The following is a 13,698-nucleotide window of genomic DNA, read 5'->3' as shown; positions in this document are numbered from 1 at the left end:
AAATGAAGCCTTCAAGCCTTGCAGAAATGACTCGTTCGTCGGAAACATATGCATCTTTGCGGCTCGGTGGCAATGAGTCACTCTCAAAATACTGTGCAATTATATATATCGATTATTACTAGTACTAGACTATAGTTTGTTCACATTTCTATCGTGACAATATTTATCTCGCGAATCGTACTAGCGGGCGCACGGTGTGCATATCGGCTCGGCCTCGTTCATCAGTCACGACAAGAAGCAGCCTGCCAAGAGTTCAGTGCTTTTCGGCATGACCAACACTCGAAAGATAACAGAAATTAATGGGACAGAGCCTCCCACTTGAGTGGGTGTCGAGGAAAAAAATAAATTCAGCACCAATTGAGGACTCGCTACTACACCAATAATACAACATTATTCATCGATACAGACTAAACAGATACCCTGATCAAATGCTGCAAGGCCGTGATATCCATATCCGCATTCCTCGGAGTGATACTGCAAGGGAATGGCAAAGGGCGCCTAACACAAATCGATAAGCTATCTCTCCAGAGACATCCTATTAAACCCCACGCACACAGTAAGCCCTGGATTCCAGCGTGGCTCAATCTCAATCGCTTTACCAGTCTCGTCTTTGGCCCTGGAAAAATTGAAAACTGCAAGCAAACAGACCATGCCAGACCATATAGAAGCTTCGGCGAGATGACGACCAGGGCATATCCGTCGCCCAAATCCCCACACGAAACCCACAGTATCGTCTGTCAGAGTGCCATCTGGGTTCAGGAAACGGTCAGGATTGAATTCGGACGCATTTGCATATTTATCTTCGTTGTGGCACATTGCCCTGAGAAACATTGAGTTACAAACCACAAAATAATCGATCTTCGTACCAAACATTCGGGGTGACTGTAGCACCTGTACTGCGAATGAACGTGGACTCCAGGATGGGAAGAACCTCGCACACCTTTGGGTATGTAATAACCTTCGTAAATGTCGCTTTCGACAGCAGCATGCATGATTGCTGTAATAAATCAATAATCCAATTCCGTTGTGCTGAAGTGTACGACGCACCAAGAGGGAAAACTGGGTGCCACCGCAAGCACTCCCGTAAAATGGCGTCAATGTAGGGCAAGGATGGACGATCGTGGAATGTGGGTAGTCTCTTTGGGCCAACCACACTATCAACAAGTTTTTGCGCTTTCTGTTGTACATCTGGGTGGAGAATCATGACCAGCATGAAATTCATCAACACAGCAGCTGTCTAGTGCTTGTCAGTGTTGGACCGAATCACTGGCTGCCGCTTTTGGCCTACCGTCTCAGTGCCAGCTGGCGAGACAATCTCATTCAGCCTGACAAATTTACACTGAAACACATTTGCTCACCTCCAAAAGCGGTTGCTGCGGATTCCTGTATTGCTTTCTTCTGCCAGGCAGAATCGACGTGGCCGTCATCAAGTTCCGCCAAATGTTTAGCGACCATGCAAGGAGAAACGGATCCCATAGCCTGGAAAGAACGTGAGAAAAAAAGAATTTCACAAAATGTTGCATTTACCAGACCACGCTCTGTGTGCGCAAATGGCCTTTCCAAGTTTTCCACGGCCAATTCCTTGGCTAAAGGTGAAATTCTCTTGAGACGCATGCCAGGCAGCCAAGAGGGGAGGCGGAGAACTGCAAATTAGAGGGTAAGAAATTGGTGTATGTGAGAAACGAACGAGCATACGGAAAGGATAAGCACTAAAAACGGCAGCTACCTCTGGTCTCAACTCTTTCAACATGAGATCCAGAGCCATGGTTGCGCGCTCAATCATGTGATCATGACGTCGTGCTGCATTATACGAATACACGGCGGACATGATGACTGAACCTGAATGGCTGGAGAACTGTTTCAATACCACGGTACTCGGTAGATGGGCATAAAATCTACCCACGCTTCAAGATGTTCCGGGTAGTTCAAAGGATCCTCGAGGAGGTTTAATAAAAGGTCATGGCTTTTGGCTACTTGCATGGGCTGAAAAGTGGGGACTGCGTCTTGTCGGAAGGACTGATGTAAAATTTTCCGCTGAAGGCGCCATCTACTACCATATCGCATAAAGGCGGTAGTATAGTCGACGCCAAATCTAATTCATGGCTAATTAACAAGAATACTGGAGAATTCGACTAATTCATACAATTCATTGGTTGCGATTTCTGGTCGGTCGGAGTAATTATGTGAGCGATGCTCAAGGAGGTCTCTTGCAACCCGCTCAGAGTTGATAATGATATTGTCCTGACCAAAAAGCCGAGTATATACCACGTCACCTGAGACATTGATTACTAATGGTGATCTGCATTCTAGGGGACAACTTACCGTATTGATTGCCCCATGCCTTGTAGGTTAGCCAAGGGGCGGTCACATCAACTGCCAGTGCACTACCTAGGAATGGGAGTAAAGCTGGACCAGGCGGTAATTTACCTACTGTGAGGCAGCTTCGGTTTGGCAAAGTAACTTCTGAGTACCAAGCTGATGGCAAAGGCGGCAGAAACTAGTCCAAGCGCACTGTGACTCGTGAGAAGGTCTAACATAGCAAGTGTTAATGACACAAAGTGAGCGCTGTTGTACGTGGAGCTTTTGGGTCTTTTATATTCAGAAGTGCAAGACAATTTACCTTAAACGAGCGTTCCGTTTGAGGTACGTGATGACCGGTGACTTGGAACGCGTGATGTATGACGGAGCAAGGACACCATCATGAGGGTGACAACGCTCGATAAGAGGGCATAGCACTCTGTTAGCAGTCGAAAATAGAGCTGATCGTGGTGTAGGTCCGAGTAGATCGAGGTAGAAAACACTAATCCCAGAACGCGTCCATTGCATCCGAAGTGGAAAGACCTCGACCACCGCTCGGTAAACGTCATCACATGAACAAAAAGTCCAAGTTCACCGGTGCACCGCCGGTACCTAGGGCAGAACTATTTCTGCTGGCAGAATGCAGGAGTTCTGCCACATTGTGTCCCTGCCCTGCCAACTGGTGGCATAATGGCAGAATTCTGCCATTCGCCGTGGCAAAACAAAGCATGCGTGAGATGAATCTATTCGATATTATACCAGTTCAATCCTGATTGTATCCACCCAGTGTTTGCCAACCGGCACCTGTTGTAATTACATAAGACGATAACAGCATCGTGCCTTTCTCCAACACAGTTTGCGGGGTCTAGTATGGTCCCTGACATGGACAGATAGGCTCAAAGTTGGGGGCGCTCAGGTCGCCTACGACCCCCCCCCCCCTTGACTTATTACAACACCATCCCATTTTGTACATATCCAAAGACCCGGAGTGAGCTATTAAGTGTTTATTTTTCATCTTTAATATTGAGCAATCGTTTTAAGTAGGACCAAACACAACCAAACAAGGACCGAAGGTGTCATAGGCGTGGGCGGTAGGCATAGGCGACCCAGGCTGAATGCCCCCAACTTTGAGCGTCCTTAATTGACAGGACATCACTCAAATTCTAGTTGTCCCAAGTTCTGATGGCATGTCGACACGATGCCACGGTTGGGCGCAAAGCGATCGAGGAAACACAAAGGTCTGAGCCAGTGCAGGAAAGTGGAAAGGCACTTGTCACTCACAGGCAGGACGCGTGAAAGTTGGCTTGGATGACTTGAGGGTAAATCATTTCACCCTCCTCGAAGCTGATGAATCCTCGACGGTCAAAGACTTGACTTGGAGCTGACGAGTCAGACAACTTGAACCTATGAAAAATAAGATACGGGTTCATGTATCATGGGTTCGATTGCGAAGGACTGTCCCCTAGCCTCCTAGTCAGATCATACAGGAGGAAGACAGTCGTTCCGCTTCTTGATTACTATGCAGTGGACGTCTCGAATGGCATTGCACGAGCTTACCACAGATCTAGCCTATCTATCGGCGGCATAGCTTTCCTGCAGTGCGCGTACACCAAGACGGGTCGGTAACGTCGAAGCTTGAAGCCAAAGGGTGAAATCTCCAACATGTCCAACTTACAAGCCAAGCAGTGCAACCCCTTAGACTTGTAACCAGTCTGACGCACCCCCTGGGATTATCTATTTCCAGATCGTCATCCTGCTCGGGAGTGCTAGTGAACCTTACGCTCGACTCTAAACTATCAATATATTCTACAAACCTAGACAAGCGTACTCACGGTCGACAGCCCCTAACTGAAGTACATCCTGCCAAACACCTTCCACCCACCTGACACACTCATCTACTTTTACAAACACTTCTTCTGCAACCTTCCTCAAGTACTCATCTTCGAAACCTTGCACCCTACCAATCGTCAATTGACGGTGTCTCTGCATCATGAGCCGCATCAAATTCTTCTGGATTTAAGACTATCGCTATCCGAGCTCGCTTCTCAGTACGCTTGCCATGCTGCCCTGTCTGCATTCTGGGTGGTCCCGTATGCGCTCCAGCTTGTTTAGATTCCGACCGTTGATGCCTGAGTGCATCAGCCAACGCTTTCAGTATCCGTTTCTGTAGTAGCATAAACACAGGATCATTATGGTTGAGTGTGCGAGCAACAGCCGCGCGAAGCCTGGTCTCTTCCTCTCCAGAGAGCGTGGCGCCATCCAGCTGGCGTGCACGAACGACTTCATCTGCAAGATTCACAAGCTTTGTGTCGCCTGAACCTGGTTCTTCTATGATTTCGGCATTGAGAAGGATCCACAGCCGCTCCATGAAGCTCATCGCGTCGTTCCCTTGTGCACCTTGAGGCACACGAATTAAGGTGCGTAGAGAAGCAGCTATCACGAGTGCTTGTAGGTAATTCTGAATTTCGAGTAGCGCGGGAGTAGAGAAGAAAAAAATCGGTGGAAGGGAGTTCTCATGGGATTGTGGCTCTCTGGTTGGTAATTGACAGGATATGGGAGTCGATGATCCTAGCGCCAGTACAAGTCGCATGATCCATTTGAATTGTGGCTCAGCAGCGACGCCGTTGACCTGAAAAGACGGTTGATAGTCCCCAAGCCATACCGGCCAAATACACTCTATCCGCCAGCACTTCCAAATATCCAAGATGTCTTTGCGTTCTTTGGTTTTTGCCTGTTTAGATATCATAGACTTTAGCTGCTGCTCAGTCATGCTTCCCAACACGAACTGGGAGAGCTGTTCTCTCATAATGTCCGAGATCCTGAGTATGGACTTTACCGTGTCTACCACTAGCATGGCTAATGAGATAGGACGCGATGACCGGAGGGGAGGTTCGTCCAGTGAACGAAGAAGGTCATCGAGTTCTTCGTCCTGGACTGGCGCGCAACGCTTGCGCAGAGAAGTTACAACCTCACGCAGATGCATGACAGCTGAATCTAGTGGGGAAGACGTCGGAGGTAACGGTGAGGAAAGTGTGGTAATGACAGGACTCTGAGATGGGAGAAGAGGTGTCAGTGCAATGAGAAGGTCTTGGTACAGCGATTTAATGCGCGGTAGCTGGCAAGAAGGCTCTGGATTTGAGAGTGATTCCACAGCCTAGAGAGCCCTCAGATGGTAGAATATTCGAAGCACATGAAGCCGCACCTCATCCCAGAAAGCTTTATGCACGAGATCCTCAACCTTGTCGCGCAATGTAGGTTTTGCAGCGTCGCCTTCTTTGGGTGAGCCAGACAGCATTGAAATGAGGGACTTTCCTGGAGGGACAACGCGCTTTGGATCTGTGGCAAGCAAGTGATGGAAGTATGTGCGGTTGAGAATTTCTACCAGCTCTAGGGGAAGTAATATTGGATCAGATGTCGGAATGAGGGGGGACGGTGCAGATTCAGAATCAGGATAAATGATTGAAAAAGATTCTTTGCTCGCTGGATGAGAAGGTGCTAATATATTGCCAGTGGCGGGTGTACGGTCTGATCCCTTGGACGGTCGAGTAGTCAATAAACTGCGCAGCGTATGCAAAAGTTTTTCGTTATCTTCGGATATGTCCCATAGCCCTTGATCCTGTAGCCGTTGGAAATCCCGGATAAGACTGTCCCAAGTGACGCGCTGAGTAATTGCTTCGTTGTGGTGCAAGTCTGTTAACAATGAGATGGTGTCTCGAAGTAAAGCATTATCTGGAGCAATATCTGCTTTGGCCTTAAGCTTGGATAGAATGGCCTCCATATTGGTCGATGACGAGCTCGACACCTTGCACGACTTAGAATGTGGTGGTCAATGCAAGGTCGATGACAAGTAATTACATCAGTGCCCGAAAGGAGACCATTTTAGGATCACACGGCTTATATTTTTGTACGTCACTGGAGCGCTCAGTTGACTGTCAGCCAAATTCCAATAGCTATATACAAGGACTACAATTTTAACGAACTCTACGACGACCGCAGCAACGGTGTGCTTGACTTAATTTCCAGCGCCTGATGTCACAGTCAGCAGCAACTTCATTGACGACCTCAGTTCCCACTCTCACCAGTACTATCGCTCAGGCCACAGCAGAACCATCCGCCACCGACCTGGTTTCTGCTCATCATGCCAGTCCAGTAGTAGGCGTTCATAATTGGACTGGCGATCATTCTGCTTGCGTCTATTCTGAATGCTGCTGGTCTAAATATCACAAAGTTGGATCATGTGAGTTTCTACGACGTGTCACGACTCAATCAATGATTATGTTTTGATACGCCCAATTTACAGGTGCGGACGAGCACCATTCCAAAGTCAGCCCGCAGGCGAGACTGGCTACGACCGCTATGGCTTCTAGGCATCGTTTTATATATTCTATCCCAGCTCATAGGAAGCACGCTTGCCTTGGATTATATGAGGGCAGGCACGTTGACTTGTTTTCTCAGACCATCCCTTCCTGATGATTAGCTCTTCAGAATATGTCGCCCCTCTCGGATCTACATCTCTCATATTTAATTTCCTATTCGCTAGATTTTTAATTGGGACCCCAGTCACACAAACAGACATCTATGTGAGCTCCTTCTCACTCTATTTGCACGCTTCGCTAACCAGACTCAGGGTACGCTGATCGTGGTACTCGGCGTAATCGGTATCGTTGCCTTTGGAGGTGTCAACAGTGGTCTGTCAACAGAAACGGATGTCAACCATCTCACAGCTCTATGGCAGCGTGGTGGTTGGCTTGGATTCTTTTTCTGCATGTCCGTGGCCCTCATTCTCGTCCTCATTTTCACCAGTTCCCTGGATGATGTTCTCGCTGCACGGTCAGACTTGGACTCGGAACCTTTTGCGGGCATGAGCACACGGAGGTCGCACGAATCAAGCACTACTTACCTTGGAAAAGTCAAGAACAACTGGAATGCATGGATGTTATGGGTCAAGGAAAAGTTAGAAACTTGGACTGCGCCTCAGGATGATACGCAAGTCGCATGGGTGCTTGGAATTGGTTGGGCGTGCTGTGGGGGTGGACTTGCTGGAGGATGTCTGGTTTTCGCCAAAGCCACGTGGGTTCCCTTTGTCTCTTTCCTGGTTTTGCGTTTCTCTGACTTAGAATTAGCGTGAAGTTACTCACAGGAAGCCTGTCGCACGAGAACCCAGGAAACCAATTTGGCCATCTAGCTCCCATATTCACAATCATTCTACTCGTAATCACGGCTGTACTTCAGATCATCTGTCTAAACCGTGGACTTAAGGTTTATGACTCCACTCTCGTTGTCCCAGTTTTCTACGGCGTTTATACTGCAACTGGGTATGTTCATTCTTCCTGCCTGTTTTCCCTGTTTCAATTACACCTATTCTTATCTGTGACCCAGTTTTCTGGACTCGTTAGTGTTCAACAACGCAGTTGATGCCTACAAGCCATGGGTACTCTTCCTGATCTTCGCCTCAATAATGATCCTTATCTCCGGCGTGGTCCTTCTAACACATAAAAAACCCGAACGATCGACTCGTGCGCCTGCTGCCACTGCGCTGTCTGGCTTGTCATCTCGCAAGGCTGCTCGGTCCTCTTCAAAAGTCAATCGTATAGATGAAGACGATGACGATGACGAAGAGCAAGCTTTGAGAAAAACAGAAGAAGGTGAGGAGGATCGGGCAGTGCTATGGCAAGTGGGAGATATTAGCGAGGATGAGGATGACCAAGTTGGCAAAGGACATACGCCAAGAGGTGTGCACGTAGCTGGAAACACGACACGTGTCACTGGAGAAGGATCCATGCTGATGCGAGGTGAGGAAGTGAACTTCGAACAATCACACGAACACAGTCACTCGATTTCCTCAGATACGACACTGGCTCAGAATCCGCAGGATCCATTCCACGATGATGACGACGAGGAGTTTGGGCAGTGGAAATGATGGATACTGTTCATGATACAACCTTATACCCCAAAGTTGGACTGCACATATATGCAATGTGTTCATAATTGCTTCACCGTAGATACATTACTATTTACCGGAACACTACATTCGCACGCGTCTAATACTTGCTTCGCGAACTTCGCAAGATTGGTTCCGTTGATCGGGTTTGGTTGAATCGCGTATGTATTTGCTCAATGAATTATTAAGTAGTTAGCGTGTAGTTGGTCGACTTTGTCATCTTCTTTCTCAAACACCATGGTCGAGTTAAACTCAGCACAAGAAAAAGAACTCGACGAACTCGACGACGATTATCAGTCAGACGACGACGACCCTAACGTGTTCAAAGTCAGAGATGCATTAACACCGCCGTCCGCAATGAGCTACTCTGCGCAGGATTTACACAGTGCGTCGGTTAACACACAACTCGTGGCACATTCTCTTACATACTGTCGACTTCAGGATATATACACGAAGGCTTTATTGACCTGAACCCCATTTATCAACGAGGCGAGTTAACAGAACCTTACGCACTTGACGCATATTGAACAATCACTGCACGCAGACGTTGTTTGGTCAGAGACAAAGCAAATTGGTCTCATCGACTCCATCTTTCGAAACTTCTACATCCCCCCTGTGATATTTGCCGTGGCCAAAGATGACGATGGGGAGCCCGTTCGTATTTGCGTGGATGGGAAACAAAGGCTCACATCAATACAAAAGTTTCTTGACGGCCTGGTGAGTGCTTCATTGTAGTCACGCGACGTTTACTGGTATCTTATGCTACGCGAGCGTTAACAGATACCTCGTGAGTGTGATATTTGACGATATTTGGTCTTCATGTTGAACATTCAACTACAAAGATCGAGACGTGCATACAAAGAAGAGCTATTGGTTCGTTCGTTCAGCGAAGCAGAAGAATACACGCCTAGAAATACCAGAAGAGTGGAAACGACGGTTTGCAGAAACCAGGATTACGTGTGGTTCGTGTTTTGACTGTATCACCCCTCTGAGCTACTTACCTTTGTTTCTCTGTAGTTGAGTATCATCACTTGACTCCTGAAATCGAGCGCGAAATCTTCCAGCGGGTGCAGCTTGGTGTGCAATTGACTGCTGCAGGTGCTGTACTTCTTTTAATGACACGATTTGTACTGACGGGCGTGTGCAGAGAAACTTCAAGCAATTTCGTCGCCATGGGCTGACTGGATCGCGGACCTCGAGCTGCGTCATGTGAATGTAGACAATAAGGGACTAGCCAGTGTCCTCGAGTGGGACACCACACGCGGAAGAGACTTCCAATGCATTGCACAGTTAATCTATTGCTGTGATGGCCTCCCAGACCACCTGCTTCCCACAGCTCAAAAACTAGAAAAATGGCTGAAGCGGGTGGATAAACCACCAACGAAGTTCATGGGATTGATCAACGATGTACTGTCGGAGTTTTGGCACATCGCGACAGATTCTGACCTCAACGCCGCTTTCACCGAAGTCGACAAGCGCGTTGCGCCCGTCGAATTTGTATTCGTCGGTATGTATCATATTTTTAGAAGTGAATAATTTGTTTAGCATATGCTCTACTTATGCCCCACAGGCGTCATCCTTTTCCTTCTTCGGGACGACCACACAAGTGAAGAAAAAGCGAATGCCGTCCTACATATGCGTTTACGGATACGAGAACAATTCCGCGACGTTCGAAACAATGGTCTTGTAGGAAAGGCCTTGTGGAGTTTCGTTGATAGCATAACTGGTCAATCTGGGTTGAGAGTGTTGGACGCGAGCGCTCCAATGCTGGCGATTGCGTCCACTTCCACGGGCACGAAGCGGAAGAGGAAAGGTTCGGATGCCGATGATGACTATCATCCTTCGCCAATCAAGAGTCTAGGTTCGAAGGCAAAAACGCGCGCATCAGGCAAGAAGTGATTGTCTCGTGGTGTTGTGAACTATACAACAGGGATATTAACTGCAGAGGCATATAGTAGATGATCGTATACATGCCTCCTGTAGATAAGGCTATTGTAAATTTCAGTTGTTGTAACTTACTCTCGCAGTGTACCATACCCCCTCAGTATCAGTCAGAGCTCTGGCATGTTTGAGCAGTAGTTTGTCTCTTTCCTTGGAGTTAACGGCAATGTCAAGTAGGAAATGCTGGATCTCCTCATGTTTCCATCGTTGGCGAGTCAGAAATAGCTCAACGAATCTTGCAGCTGGGTCAACCGGTAATGCAGAAGATGGAAAGTAGGTCAATGTCGCTTCCTCCCCGATTGAGGACAGATTTCGAAGGTAGTCTCCCTACAAATCATGTCGTTGTAGTTCAGCCAAGAGTTAGCATAGCAACGCACCGAAAGAAGGGATAGCTTCACAGAACACTCGAAAGTGTCCCCTACTACGTTTTTCCATTTCTTGAGGAATTCGTTCTCAGAGATAGGGTTATGCTAAGTCTGGTGTCAGATATCGGCGAGTAGAGTCAGAAAAGAACAAACAAACCCTATGATGGCGGAGAATTCCTACTCCAAGCTCTCGAATCACCGCATCGACGTCCATTTTCCAGAGGCCTTCTTTTACATCCCCAAACCAGGACATAACCTGCTTCGATACTGCGCGGGGTATTTCATGTTCATCGGCAAGTACAGGACACCAGCTCCTCGATCGGAGCAGCTTGGTGTGAGAGGGACAGTGATATCAAGTAGTTTAACAGCAGCTCGAGAATAGTGCTAAGATGCGCTGGGGCTATAGGCCGTAGCTGCCCTAAAATAATATTAATATAACGACTCGAACAACCATCACAGGGGGTCTTGCTCTTACCTTCAAGGACGAGGATGCGTCTCTCTTTCAGACCGCGGGCGAACTCAGCTTCGCTGGCCTGTATTTCGCTACGAGCCTGCTCGTAGCTATATTTTGGCATGGTTGCCTTGTGAACATGGATGAGACGATATGCCCCGTACACACTGCATGCTGGCCCACCTGCCTGTCCTCATCTCCTTCATCATATTCCATGTCCCTCAGCAGGATGGAAAGCTTATGCAACTTCGGTACTACAGGCACCAGCTCCAAGATCTCATGCAATTGGTCTCGGATGTGCACAGTCCCACCTGGATCCGATCTGGAGGGTGTCACAACCAGCACGGTATTAGACAGCACGACAGAACGGACAGCATATGTCTTTTCTAATGTACATAGTACCGCATCCTCAGTCGGGTGCCCTTTGATGAAGAGGCTGGGTGTTACAGTCTTAAATCAGATAGTAGTTGACGGTCGAGAGGAAAATCCACCTAGCAGTTTTCTCAGAAGCAGATTCAATTATTTGGCACAGCTCTGGAGGAAGCTCCAAAAGCCTATAAGAACCTGTGTCCTGAGCAGTAGCTGTAGACAATCTAAGATCCAGTTCACTCATTGTGGTACCCGTACGGGTCTTAAACTTGGCATCGGGAGACCTTAACGCGTTTGTCACACTCGCACGTGTTGCAACGGTCACGCACAGATCACAATAAAACTATGTAGTGTATGGAAAACACAGAACATGCTGATGATACGTCCATTCACATAAATGCGATCAACTCTGATGAGCGTGCGTGTCAACAGGGTGAAATTTCACGCGGACTTCCGAGATCTCCTTCCGCGCCTCCTTTAACGTCTGCGAGATCTTTACTTCCAACTTTGATGTGGCCAAGACTGACATATTGCTCGGCACCTCAGCTGTAAGGTCCACATAAATCATGGAGCCTGCACGCTTAGCTCGGAGATGTCGGACAGCAAGCAATTCAGCAGTGTCATGGAAACCGTTGCCGATGACAGAGGATGGCGGTGATGATGATGAGGAGGACGAGGAGGACGAGGAGGAGAGAAGAGGGTCCAATGCGTGTGCTAGCTTTTGTTGCGAGTTCGCCGAAATGCCAGCATCTGTAAGCTCAGTGAACGCGCCTCCAAAAAGGTCTAAACCTTGCTTGAGGATGACAAAAGAAACGATGAGCCCTGGTGAAGGCAATAAGCAGTGTAGAAAAAAGGACCTGGTAAAAAATTACTCGCCCCCTATAGGATCCAAGGGTAATGCAGGGAATAGCCACGATCCTATAATTGCGAAAAGGGCAACGAAACTCGAATATGCATCACTGCGATGATGAACAGCATTTGCATAAAGCACTGGGCTATGTTCTTCGTCGGCAACCTTCTTGGTTACTCGATACAACCACTCCTTTGCTACGACGCTGACTGCGGCGAACCAGGCCGCATTAGGGTCGAGAATGCCAGTATGACCATGCGAGTGGCCTATAGCAGGAACATTATAAGCAATAGACGTGACTTGTTGGAGGAGGTTATGAAGCGGGCCGGGTGGGATGGTGGAGACAGTCGTCGCCAGTGCTTCTACGAGGAGGTGATACGAATGGAAGCCGATGGCTAGTGCTCCGCCGATAAGCAACAGTGACACGGTAGTTGTCCCGAGAGTCTCGAATTTGGCGAATCCGTATGGATAACGTGCTGAAGGTGGCTTCCTTGATAGTTTCCAGCAAAACAGGACAACAACATCACCGAGCAGATCTAGAAACAATCATGTTAGTGCAAAAGCCAAGCTATTGGTTGGAATCACGGACCACTCATGGAGTGACCGGCATCTGCCAGCAACGAGGCAGAGTGCATATACCAGCCCGCGAATCCCTTAGCGCCAGTCAAAGCCACGTTGGCAAATAGCCCTATAAGGGTTATTCGGCTCCCTCTGTCACCTAATGAATAATTAGCTAGGCTTCGACTAAGCAGGGGGATCACAGCTTACCAGCAGTTTGAAGCGCCTGTACTATCTGCTCTGCATCATGTCCGTGGTCATGTTCATCATGCGAATGTGAGTGAAAGATCGAATGCGAATGTTTGTCATGGGCGTCATTGTGACGATTTATGCCTTCCTGCGTCATTTCTTCACGTTGTGAACCTCGCTGCGTCGAGTTTACTCGTCGGATTGCCATTCCAAGGCACGTTGTAGGCGGATACGTAAATGACCTGGCAACACGTCAGTACTCCTCAGGTCCGGGACTCTGGATGTGCCTTGTTTAGTCTCCACTCACCTGACACTATCTGAAAGCACGAGAGTAGGGACCCTATAACGACGCTGTAGGTCCGAATGATATACTCTACTTTGCAAAGACCCCCTTGGAAATAGATACCGGGAGACAACAGGCAAAATGAATGGAAATGATGCCAAGGACCCCGTTATCCGAGTCGAGCCCACCGCGGTGTAAGGAGCGGTGTGAACAGCCCTGATCAAGCAGCGCTCAAGGTTCGCTGCAGCCTTCATGGCTGGGCTTGTCACAAATGAGACAATAGAGATATGGTCTAATGATACACATAAGGATGTGGACCAGGCATAGTCAGAAACACTACAGCCTTGACAGTGACGGTGTGACTTCCCCGCGATGTAGGTTTGATATATGTTCGACCGGATTGGCAGACGGAGTTTAGAACTAAAATTAACTACATATGCCAGTCGCATCTTG

The 13,698-nt window shown here is 48.1% G+C and overlaps 6 protein-coding genes across 6 annotated transcripts; 2 read left to right on the top strand and 4 right to left on the bottom strand.

The window, feature by feature from the left end:
- Positions 1-296: 296 nt before the first annotated feature.
- Positions 297-3,180, bottom strand: F5891DRAFT_1045547 (cytochrome P450). Its single transcript, XM_041362254.1, has 14 exons — positions 3,086-3,180; positions 2,621-3,030; positions 2,432-2,565; positions 2,323-2,406; positions 2,144-2,273; positions 1,904-2,092; positions 1,696-1,847; positions 1,528-1,643; positions 1,359-1,479; positions 1,048-1,233; positions 941-997; positions 867-891; positions 554-820; positions 297-498 (listed from the first exon to the last, which is right to left on the bottom strand). The coding sequence occupies exons 2-14, from the start codon at positions 2,824-2,826 to the stop codon at positions 408-410; spliced, it is 1,758 nt and encodes a 585-aa protein (XP_041223590.1). The 5' UTR covers positions 2,827-3,030; positions 3,086-3,180; the 3' UTR covers positions 297-407.
- Positions 3,181-3,622: 442 nt separating this feature from the next.
- On the bottom strand, positions 3,623-6,174 carry F5891DRAFT_1165149 (uncharacterized protein; the record flags this gene model as incomplete). Its single annotated transcript, XM_041365382.1, is given in 4 exon segments — positions 3,623-3,702; positions 4,131-4,255; positions 4,275-5,452; positions 5,501-6,174. 4 exon segments carry the CDS (start codon positions 6,074-6,076, stop codon positions 3,623-3,625), a joined length of 1,959 nt encoding a protein of 652 aa, XP_041223589.1. The 5' UTR covers positions 6,077-6,174.
- Positions 6,175-6,327: 153 nt separating this feature from the next.
- On the top strand, positions 6,328-8,347 carry F5891DRAFT_1240348 (uncharacterized protein; the record flags this gene model as incomplete). Its single annotated transcript, XM_041369710.1, has 7 exons — positions 6,328-6,423; positions 6,455-6,535; positions 6,599-6,731; positions 6,784-6,878; positions 6,926-7,368; positions 7,422-7,613; positions 7,678-8,347. 7 exons carry the CDS (start codon positions 6,328-6,330, stop codon positions 8,216-8,218), a joined length of 1,581 nt encoding a protein of 526 aa, XP_041223588.1. The 3' UTR covers positions 8,219-8,347.
- Positions 8,348-8,476: 129 nt separating this feature from the next.
- Positions 8,477-10,138, top strand: F5891DRAFT_1129690 (uncharacterized protein; the record flags this gene model as incomplete). The annotated part of the gene is made up of 7 exons (XM_041364426.1): positions 8,477-8,624; positions 8,681-8,728; positions 8,784-8,960; positions 9,082-9,201; positions 9,257-9,337; positions 9,387-9,746; positions 9,810-10,138. The coding sequence occupies 7 exons, from the start codon at positions 8,477-8,479 to the stop codon at positions 10,136-10,138; spliced, it is 1,263 nt and encodes a 420-aa protein (XP_041223587.1).
- F5891DRAFT_1240308 (sister chromatid cohesion protein Dcc1) lies at positions 10,010-11,609 on the bottom strand (the record flags this gene model as incomplete). The annotated part of the gene is made up of 7 exons (XM_041369709.1): positions 10,010-10,507; positions 10,558-10,650; positions 10,703-10,812; positions 10,847-10,963; positions 11,021-11,126; positions 11,180-11,432; positions 11,488-11,609. 7 exons carry the CDS (start codon positions 11,607-11,609, stop codon positions 10,241-10,243), a joined length of 1,068 nt encoding a protein of 355 aa, XP_041223586.1. The 3' UTR covers positions 10,010-10,240.
- A 68-nt stretch (positions 11,610-11,677) lies between these two features.
- F5891DRAFT_1165145 (uncharacterized protein) lies at positions 11,678-13,601 on the bottom strand. The gene is made up of 5 exons (XM_041365381.1): positions 13,270-13,601; positions 12,984-13,204; positions 12,805-12,933; positions 12,242-12,751; positions 11,678-12,187 (listed from the first exon to the last, which is right to left on the bottom strand). Exons 1-5 carry the CDS (start codon positions 13,497-13,499, stop codon positions 11,769-11,771), a joined length of 1,509 nt encoding a protein of 502 aa, XP_041223585.1. The 5' UTR covers positions 13,500-13,601; the 3' UTR covers positions 11,678-11,768.
- Positions 13,602-13,698: the final 97 nt, after the last annotated feature.

The sequence above is a fragment of the Suillus fuscotomentosus genome (genome assembly GCF_016647785.1).
Source record: "Suillus fuscotomentosus strain FC203 chromosome Unknown F5891scaffold_42, whole genome shotgun sequence".
NCBI classification, from domain to species: Eukaryota; Fungi; Basidiomycota; class Agaricomycetes; order Boletales; family Suillaceae; genus Suillus; species Suillus fuscotomentosus.
Note: the sequence above shows the minus strand (reverse complement) of the source record. Positions and strands in the feature narration are given on the sequence as shown.